At 35.6% G+C, this 11,276-nt stretch overlaps 1 protein-coding gene across 1 annotated transcript; it reads right to left on the bottom strand.

Annotated features, from left to right (window-relative positions):
* Nucleotides 1–7,721: 7,721 nt before the first annotated feature.
* Nucleotides 7,722–10,235, bottom strand: LOC131644412 (COMPASS-like H3K4 histone methylase component WDR5B). Its single transcript, XM_058914905.1, has 2 exons — nt 9,310–10,235; nt 7,722–8,176 (listed from the first exon to the last, which is right to left on the bottom strand). The coding sequence occupies exons 1-2, from the start codon at nt 9,967–9,969 to the stop codon at nt 7,886–7,888; spliced, it is 951 nt and encodes a 316-aa protein (XP_058770888.1). The 5' UTR covers nt 9,970–10,235; the 3' UTR covers nt 7,722–7,885.
* Nucleotides 10,236–11,276: the final 1,041 nt, after the last annotated feature.

Here is an 11,276-nt window from a genome sequence, read left to right as displayed (position 1 = left end):
TGTGGTGTCGTGATAGGCAAGGTCAGAAGGATCTAGTGGTGTATCTCTACATCATTCAAAAGCATGCATAAAAAGGCAAGAAAAACAAATCTCTAAGCTCCACTTGTAACCCTAATATACGTCTGTTAAATGTTTTGATTTTCCTTAATGGTTGCAGTTTTTTATCTCTAAGTAAACTAGGTCAAGTGAATATCTCTATCCTACTCTTTTAACCATTTTTACTCATGAAATACACTTATTGTAGGATCTCTCAATACAAGAAGTTGTTACCTATTTCTAAGTTGATTAATCAAAGGAATGAGTGTTTAATCAGTTAAACACATGGTAAAGCAAGCATTGGCCACACAACATATATAATAAACACACTTTAATATTAATTTCACATTGCTCAACTACAAAAGGTTTAGCTCACAATGAGCTGAGTGCAAGCTACAAACATGGTTCTCAAAGGAAACGTCTTAAGACAATAACTGAACAGAAGATATAAACCTAAGAGGAACTTAGAGAATGACTTGAGATGGTTAATCCTCGAGAGATAACTCCAGTCGCACCAACGCTCATCAACTGACACATAATTGGTTGAGGAAAGAACACTCTTTCAAACTTCCACTATCTACACACTTGAACTCTTTGTAACGGTTTCTTGGAATTGCTGAACTCCTTTCAATCTTCAATACAACTCTATCTATAGACCAAGGATTAGGGTTTTGCATGTTGCATTGGATCATGAGCTTGTGTTCATGAAATTACATCAAGCCTACATAAAGTAGCGCCAACACGCAATTCTCCAGCATTGGATCAAGGAATCTTCGTACAAGGGAGACAAAAGTATGAGACAAGGTGTAATATGGTAGACTGCCACAACAGGTGCAAGTGGCGCTCTCTGCAGGATTAGTGTACTATCATACCAACTTTTGTCTTCTTGCGCTTCCACTCTTATCTTTGAATTTGAATAATTTCTTTCTCATTTTCAGCACCACCGAGTTTTCCCTCCATTTAGTACTTCCTTCCACGCTATCCTCGCTAGCTAGAAGCTTCCAATATTAATTCTCATTTATCCAAGTTCCTTCAACTCATTCTCCATCAGCAGACTAATTCAGTCTTGCCTTAGCTTGACTCTGCTAACCTTTGCATACACAAAACACAAATTAAATCATAAAAGGGAGCATCTATTATGCTCCAAGCTAAAATAACTAAGACAATAGAAATGCAGCAAATTTTAGCAAATAAACAAAATATTAAGACTAGATAAACAACTACAAAAGCATGTATTAACTCACAAAATATGGGTTAACATTAGTTGACTCGCAAATTTGTTTCCTAATAAACCTAACATGAGAATTTTTAAATAAGCAAAGTATTATTGTCTACCATCAGCTAATATAGTACCAAACTCATAAACATATCCCCTGCATTATTGAAATTATCAACATTTTGTTTAGAATCCAATTCAAAATCAATCAGTTCCAATTGAAGATCATGCACCCATATCAAGGCAAGTAAAAAAGTTACAGGTTTATTTTTGTCTACAAAATGCAAATGAGATAATCATCCCTTCTTAACAAGTATAGTTATATAGGTTTAAGAGGCCAAACCTAAATAAGGATTAGACTATGCAATAAAAAATTATATTAGAATGGGCTAACATGCCAATCACCTAGCCTAATACATAGAAAACCCTACATGGGTACGTGAATATAATAGATTATAGGGAGTATAAGCTACTCTTATCGTTATCCTGAAAAATAAACAAACCAACATGTTCCAGACCGGCCTAATTATCCAAAATTGGCCCAATCCACTCTATAAGCCCAACGCGTTATGGCCCAAACACGCAGCAGCAAGCTCCCGATACGTTCCGGGCATTCACCAAGTTAGGGTCGAGCACGCTGAAGTCAAGTGCTCGGCAACGGCTAGCTTTCCGTGTCTCTTGGCCGCGATTCACGCGTGGACCCCCAAAAAATGGACTTGAGCGTTACAAAACTTTCCCATAAATAGCCCTCTGACCCCAGAGGGAAAGGTACTCACTTTTCAACCCAAATTCTCTCACTTTTCTGTTGTACCTTGTTGTCCAAACACTTACTTTGGCATCAGAGTGCCTTGCAGGTACAACCACCTTTTTTCTCTCAGCCGCCCAAAAGCTCAAGCCTCGTAGTTACTGGCCACCTGTTCTGCTCGTAAAGATCACAACATATAAGGACTCTAGAAGCACTTACATCATTGCATGTTTCTATCATTACACACATAAAGGAATTCATGCAAACCATATATATGGTCCCACCTATCTAAAACTTTGACGTCAATACATGATATTTATCTTAATATGATATCAATGATCACTATAGTAAAAGTAACAACACACTAAAATGTTTACGAGTTTACCTACTATATACATAGGAGACTCACCAATAAGGTATGATCCCTCAATTTATCTTATCTTACTTGATAGATATTACACCATGTCTTACTTTGACATCATAATGTATTTGTAACCCCATTCGGAGAAAAAAAACATATGAGAAGAAGGTATACAATTTATCATCGCTAAAGCTTAAAAATTACATATCCAACTTAATAATCCATCCCTCAAGATCAAACTAGTGTGGTGGTGACCAAAAGTTGAACTCCCTCTAAGCCATCTCAAGATAAACTAAGTCAAAAATATTGTAACTCCAACTTTCAAAATGGAGGACCAAGACGACATGGCAATGATGATGAAGATTACAAATGTCGTCACTCACAATCACTGAGAAAATGTTCTAACAAAGACGAATGGTCTAGACATCAGCATACTCTTTCAATGAAACATAACAACAACGAACAATACATGGAATAAAAGACGACAATCGAGATGAAGGCTTATATTAAAGATTTAAGAGGAAATTAATAATAAATTAGGAAATTAATTTTATGCATTGGGATAACATAATTGATAAAGACCAATGAAGGTAGTGTTTCCAATTCAAAATTGGAAAGCGAGAAAAAGGCCAAGGGAAGGTGTGATGCAAACCTTTCACCGAAGAGATGAAGAAAAGTTGATGATCGAGAAGTTATTGAGTGGCTATTCAGAGAGACCCAGAACTTGATCATTTGGGAATGAAGAGATCCAATACTCTTCAATTCTTGGAAGGAACCAAATTAATCCATGTCAGTCTGTTTGTGTGTTATTTCTCTATACTCCTAAATTCTGTTTGTACCAATAATTATTAAAAATTATTTCATTTTTATTATGTAAAGAATAAGTTTTATCAACTAGTATCAAAACAAAAATTAGTTATAGAATCGAGAAAAATATCAAGAAACCTAAATATCCAGTCAAAAGAAATAAAGAAAAAATGAGCAAAGAAGAGAATCCTAATGAAAAAGAAGGTTGTAAGTTTGGTGTTTTAGATCAATAAAAGATAAAAGCGAAAGTGGAGAAAACTGGGAAAAAATGGAAATGGAGGCGTGCAACAAAGTACAATAAAAAATTAATCGTGTGAGAAGAACCACTAAACGTGAATATAACCGGTGGAGAGGAAGGTTTGTCACTCAGAAGAGTAAACTACAAAAACCAAAGCAAAACATTGAAGGGGTTGATACCCTTGGTGTTCAGATATGCATCATCAGACGCACCTATTTTAGCCATTTTCAGACCAAATTGAAGAGACACTCCTATTATGTCAAAATTTATTCTAAATATGCATCTCCGTATGTGTAAAAAGTGTGTCCGAATATGCATCTCCATAAATACCATTTATTCAAACAATTGTGGGTGGTCCATATATGCATCTCTGAACACATTTCTTTCATATCTCGCGCCTAATCCTTCCCTCTGCCTTCTTCTTCATTTTCTAATTTTTTTAAAAAAAAACTTATTTGAGCTCTGCAATGATTTTACTTCTCATCAATTCATTTAAGCTTATATCATTGGAGCTCTTTCTCCTCGTTTCTAACATCTCAAACATTAAATCTTCTACTTCTCATCAATTTTATTTGGTAAGTTTAAAAAAATTCTATTTACCTTTATGTTGTGATTTGTAGTTAGTTGTTTAAGTTCCATTAGTTGTTTTAGGTACATTAGATAGTAGTGTAAACAAAATTGGTAGGCTAGAAGAACATGAAGTGAGATTTTTTTGGAATTGGTAGAGTGAAAAAGGGGTTTTATCATGAAAGACTATTGCAGGTTTTTTCGGAGATGTATCTCCGAATTTGCTCTATATTATTTTCTGAGATACATCTCCCGATTGGACTCAAGCAAAAAATTAGGTAATTCTGTGGAGTTTGTGGATTTCTCTTGTAATGTTTTATATTAGTCTTTGTTTCAAACGCATGTGCAATGGCTAACAACAACACTGGTCGAATTAGGCTCAAGTGTGTGTCCTAAACCGCGTCAGTACAACGTAAGAGGATTGCAGCAAGAACCATAAGGCCACATGTTTCTGATAACTTGTTTAATGGTGCATCTGCTTTGCAGCCCCAAGGTTCTCGCTCGTCTGGTTCTTGTAGCCGAAGCTCTCAGACCTCTCAGGCCTCTCAAGCGTATGATATATTAGAACCTGAATTTCCTAAATCCCGTGTTACCCCTGAAGCACATGAGGAAGTCGCCGTCGATGTTGATGCCCTATTAGAGAGTTACCCAGGATGATCATTTGATATCTACTTACTTCATCTTTATGCAGATCATGCTGCTAGGCATGTATGGCATGAATAAGTATATTCCTTTTATTTTGTAATACATATGTTGTCAACTAATTAAATCCATATTGGTGATTATAGTTTCTTTTTACATGAGCATAATTGTTTGAAATCGATTAACCATGGTAGGAAGATTTTGGAGCGGGTACAACCCACTGGTGCTTGGTTCATTGATGTTATTCGATATTCCGGTCTTACCAATTTATATTCTTCTGCTTACATGACCATTAACCATAGCGTGCAGACAACTTTTGCTTAGAGGTAGCATTTAGAGACGTCATCTTTCTGCCTACCTATAGGCGAGATGACCATCACCTTGGATGACGTCTCATGCCTCCTGCATCTTCCCATCAGGGGGAGATTATTGGACCACGAGAGGATCAGTCGAGAGGAAGATGTCAACTTGATGGCTACTCATTTGGGGACTGACCTAGCTGAGGCCTCACGAAAGGCACGTGACACTAGAGGTGTCCATGCTAGGTTTAGTTTTTTAAAACCTTTATAAAAATAATCTATAGTGTAGGGGATGATATGTAGGTAGAGTACCACTGACGTTACGCATTGAGGTGTTACCTCTTGTTCGTGGTTAGCACATTCATGTTTGTGGACAAAAGGGCAACCTATGTCGATGTGGTCTACCTTAAGTACTTCATTGACCTGACTTTGATTCACGGGTATAATTCGGAGGTTGCCTATTTGGTCTATCTGTACTCTAAGTCGGGTGATAGTTGTCTTTGGAAGACAAATCAAATGATAGTGAGTTGCACACTATTTACGATAATTTATTGTTACTAATATTTTCATAATTCATTTCTTACACTTGTTACTAGTATTTTATCCGAACCATTTTCAAGGATGGATCATCTCACACTTCTTTCGCATCACTAGGAGGGAAGTTTCGTACAGGAGGAATAGTGTGATCGAGTCATTTAAAGTCTTTCTTGGTCGTTTGATACCAAGTGACATTTGATTCTGCTCATACGAAGGTCACCTTCAGACATGTTAGTCTGGCATCATTTCTTTATACTTGTAATGCTCAGCATGTGGTCTTCTCTTATGTATCCTTATTTATCTGAGCGAGTGATGCGTCAGTTTGTCTACTAGCAGATTATTCTGAGAACTCCCTATGAGTCCGCTCCTTCTAGCGTCTGTCGCAAAGATCTTGGTGCGATACTGGATGATTTCGAGAGTCACCTGGTACCAAAGGAGTATCGTCTGATGCCAATTCCTTTTTAGCGGGCTTATGTTGAGGGCTACTTGACATGGTTCTATAAGGTGTCACACCCTATCATGACATCACACGCTCCTAGAAACCACCCAGGCCAACTAACCATGAGGTACTTGAGGCTCAGGATGACCATACAAAGAGCGTGACGACAGTCTGTTGGCATGTTATAGAGATGGATAAAGCAGACATAGAGTTGGGATTCTATGAGGTTGGCAGTGCCCGATTGACCCTCGTAGAGATCATGGTTACCGAGTTACGGAATGTCGTGCAGTACAAGCGGAGGAGGAGGAGTCATGGGGTTAAACATACCGAATTGTTAGTTTATGTTTTGAAATATTACTTTTTTATAATTTCGGACAAATTTTATGTAAGATCTTGACTTTTTGGATTAATGTATGAATTTTTACTTTCATTTAACTTTAATATAACTTCATTTTATTTGGATTTTACTTTAATATAAGCTGGCCTTAAAAAATTACGATGTTGTGACAATGGTGCTGCTTTAATATGATTCAAAGGAGTTTCTGGAGATGCATCTCCAAAATAAATGACTCTTGCAATTAACACACTTCCAAAACCTTTTAAAGGAATTCATAGAACATTTCGGAGATGCATCTCCGAATACACTCAAATAACATACATAGATGCATCTCTGGATCATATTTTGTTCAAAATGAGATGAATCTCAAATAGCACAGTTTAGTGAGATTTTGGTGCGTTAAAAAATGCATCTCCAAATACATGAAGGACAATTTCGGATTTTTAAGTGTGTGATATCCTCATATATGGTAGAGGAAAGAGTATACCCCAACATCAAAACTAGAAGAAAAACACAGAAAGCTTAAGGGCCCGTTGGTTTTGACTTTTTTTAAAAATGATTTTTCTAGTGTTACATAATTTTGTGAAAAAAAAGATTACAAATAATTTTTTTATTAAAGCTTCAAAGAAAAATTTTGTTTGAATAGTTATTCTTAAAATGTGATTTTAGGTATTTCATCTATTTATGGGGAAAAAAATTGGATATCAAAATTTTAAAAAATCACTTAATTTTGAAGCTATTTCAAATAGATTTTCATAAAAATTATATTTTTGAAATACAACTTTTTGAAAAATTGCAATTTTGACTAAGTTTTGGTGTATATTTATATTATAGGATATTAATATTTAAGAAAAAACGAATATAAAAAAACTTATAATATTTCTAAAAACAATTTTAGAAAATCTATTTTAAAAAATACAAAGAAAAAATTTATTTTTTTAAAACTGAAACAAACAGACCCTAAATATTATTAAAAATCATTTATTTAAATAGAAACGAAAAAAATAAGATCAAGAGAATGATCTTATCTCAAAATTAACCATAAGTCGTCACAAAATTGAGCAATTCTTAATTAACCATAAGTCGTCACAAAATTGAGCAATTCTTAATTAATACATCTAGAATATTATAAGTATTAATATGATTGGGTGGAGTGGACAAAGAAAACAATCGTGCTAAAACTATGGATTGGACCGCACTTCTTTTTATTGCATAACTCTTTCACTATGTTCAGCAACCATCTCTGGACATGCCTTAACCTATGGACAATAAACTATTCAGCATTTGTTAATTTTTGTCTAATTGAAGGGAAACATATGCAGGAAAAATGAACCTGCGGTTGGTTTTCATTTTCACATTGAGGCACTTTTGCAAATTACTATTTTATTTTGGTTAAATGCAATGGGTGAAGGCTTTTTATTCTATTGAACTAGTATTGAAATCAGACACGTAAACTAAAATACACGAGGTAACTTTGCTAATGGACAGTTTTTTATCTTCTTTTTTGCTATATACAACTCTAATTTTAATCTCCACAGAGCCATAACCAATAGATTTTACCCATTTAATTAATGAAAAATGTAAATATGGTAAGTTCTTCTAATTAACTCAGTTTGTATGACAAAAGAGCTATATATATTCCCTTAAAATTTTGCCTTTATTCAAGAATCCTGCACCCAAATCCTCACAGTTCTATCACCATCAAGGCCAGCAGAAGCAATTTTGTTCTCTCTTGGGTGGCAGGAAACAGCTATAACAGTATCTGTATGGCCTTCGAGTTTCTGGATCAAGTTTCTCATTTGAAGATCCCACAGATAAACACATCGATCTTCTGAACCGCTCACAATGTATTTCCCATTTGTCACAGAAAATGCGGAAGTTACACAGTACACCTTATTCTCATGGCCGGAATATATTTTCAAAAACTTCCCAGTAGCATAGTTCCATAGCTTCTGCACCAAGAAATGTCAGGAAGTTATCATAGAAAACCCAGGGTCAACCAAACTAACACTCCACCAGCCAGTAAAAATAGACAACAAAACTAAAATAAAAACCATTACAACAACCATAACAAAACCTCATAGAAGAACATAGTTTCCTAGTTTTCAACCCACAAAATATTGGCAGGACAAGTAGTTATTAAAAAGACATATTTGAAAGAACTTATTGTCCTTATGTTAATGCCATAAGACTTATATGTACTTTTAGAAGAGATTGTAGAACTTAATAGAAACAACTTAAACAAAGTTTATTCAGAGTTAATCCTCGTTCTCTATTCAATTGAAGAATTGCATACTACAATAAGAGCTTAAGCCAACGTAGCATGAATACTCTAAAATATATGCCGTATCATATCCAATATGTACCGATACACCAATATGCTCTGATATGTCGCCGGTACATATCAAAGGAGTATCTGACACGTCTTCAATATGCTGCAAATACGTCTAGTTAATCTCATGACTATTCGTATTTCTAGAACATGAATCAATCTTCCTCAACCTTAATTCTTCTTTTATCAATTTTAATTACCTTGTCATTTTCATTTTTCTATGACAAGAATCAAACTTTTCCTTTAATTCCTTTTCTCTCAACTAACTATCTTTTTTTCTCATAATTCATTACCAATTACTATCAAATTTTGCAAACTCAATTGGTTTTTGTTAGAGGATAATTTATCAAATGTTTAATTTAATTTTTTATACATGCATCTCAATCGTATTGTATCCAATCCAAGATTTCTCAATGACTGAACGAATCTCCATATCATGTCCGTGCTTCATTGGCTTAAGCCAATCAAAACAACATACCAATCAATTCATTTTCTCAACACTTCCTCTCACAATCAATCAATACAAGAATAAAAAGATACATTCAATTCAGAACAAACCAGTACATTAGAATAATTAATCTCAGCTATTTCCACATAGCTTAAATTGTTTTCAACAAGCACATTCCACAAATCATCTAAATTTCAACAATCTATATGAAGTAAAATCACAAACTAAGCAAAAAAGGGAAACAAACATATAGAAAATTTGAAAACCAAAACATAGGTATGAATCAAGCAAAATTGAAAACTCACAAGGGTATTATTGAGAGTAGCAACGAGTATGAACTTTCCATTAGGCGAGAATCTGGCAAACGAAACAGCTGGAAGCTTATCATCGATCAGAGTCTTCAACAGAGCACCGGCATTCGTATCCCAAATCTTACAAGACCCGTCATGACTACCGGAAACGATAAGCGAACCGTCGCGATTGAAGTGAACGGAAGTAACAGGCATATCATGAGCTTTGATAACATGAATACACTTCCCGGTCTTCACTTCCCAAACCCTAACGGTTTCATCAAACGAGCCAGAGACGATGTAATTGGACTGAGGATTGAAATTGACGCAGAAAACGATGTGCGTGTGGCCGCGGAGGATTTTGACGCAGTCGCCGGTGTTGGCGTCCCAGATGCGGAGGGTGCGGTCGTCGGAGGCGGAGCAGACGTAGTGGGAGTCGGATGACCAGGCGATGTCGGAGATGCCTTCGGAGTGGCCGGTTAGGCGGTGGAGGAGAGAGAGTGTGGCGGAGGACCAGATGATTAGGGTTTTGTCGAGGGAGCCGGAGGCGAGAAGTGTTCCGTCGTTGGAGAATTTGACGCAGGAGACGGCGAGATTGTGGGCTGTTAGGGTTTTGAGATGACGGTATGGTTTGTAGGGCTGGCTGCTGTTGCTGCTATTGGTACTCGTCGCCATTGATTCCTTTGGACTCTTCCTCTCACGCTCTCTCTTCTTTTTCTTTCGTCTCTGTGTTTTTAATTAGATGCCTTCTTCATTTTCTTCTTGGAGGAGTACTACACCATTAGGACTAACATCAATTAGATCCATTAAATAATGAAAGTTCATATATAATTTCACCAATGGAATGTTGCAATTTTGTTTCAATATGCTATTTCAAATTAATAAAATCGGAATTGCAATGTATTTTGAAACCCAATATTTCGATATTGTTAAATGAGAAACCGGTAGTTAGATCGTTGATGATATAACTATTGTAGTGTGTTGTTACAATAACACAATAAAATTTCTCTGAGCCATTTTATTTAACAATAGTTTGGTGTAAATGTGTGTAACTTTGAATTTGAGTGGGTATATAAACAAGGGCAATCAGATATGGACATGTGGGGGCTGTCCAGAGAAAGGACGAAATCATATGGGGCCAGTTTGGGGTCGTCCAAACAAAGGAGAAAGTAAGTAGAGGGTCGTTCAAATCTTGGCCGAACCTGTACTACAAGCACTAAGGGTCGTCCAAAGCTTGTCGAACTTGTACTACAAGTATTAGGGGTCGTCCAAAGCTTGGTCGAATAGTGCCTAGGTGCGTTTTACAATGCATGCAGTGTGTAGTCACTTTATGCTAGGGGGATTTCTTCTTGGTTCATGGAATTGTCATTTCAAGCATGGGAGTTGTATTGGTAGATAATAACATGCATGGGATTTGCCTATATATATATATATATATATATATATATATATATATATATATATATATATAGTACCTGACTCTTTTCCTACGGCTAGTTTTTCATTTCCAAATTTATTTGAAACTTAATGAGTAGTGACTTTAGTTATGGATCATGGTCATATTACCCTAACTTAGTAAGAGTGTTTTATAGCAATTTGGATTTGAAGTTTAATAAGTTGACCTCCTCTATTAAAATTGTTTCCATTTCTTTTATCACACAATAATTAGGAGAATGTTTGGAAATCCATTTTGTTGGAAATGCGATTTGGGCTAATTTTGATTCTATTTGGGATAATTATGATAAGAAAACTTTTTGCTATAGCATAAGTTGCTTATCTGAACTTGAAATTTGCAAGAAGAGAAAGTGTGTTTATGGTGTCACTCTTGGACGCCTCTTTAGTCGGTTGGAAATTTTTCTGTTGATGATAGGATGTTACATTATTTGTGTCCTATCTGCTAGTCCCAAAATTGTCTATGCTTAGATTATTGATGTGGAAATGCAAATGTTATTTTCCCTTAAGAATAATATTCCACTTAATTG

This window comes from Vicia villosa, linkage group LG1 (assembly GCF_029867415.1).
Source record: "Vicia villosa cultivar HV-30 ecotype Madison, WI linkage group LG1, Vvil1.0, whole genome shotgun sequence".
Classification (NCBI taxonomy): Eukaryota; Viridiplantae; Streptophyta; class Magnoliopsida; order Fabales; family Fabaceae; genus Vicia; species Vicia villosa.
This window is presented reverse-complemented; position numbering and strand designations above follow the sequence as displayed.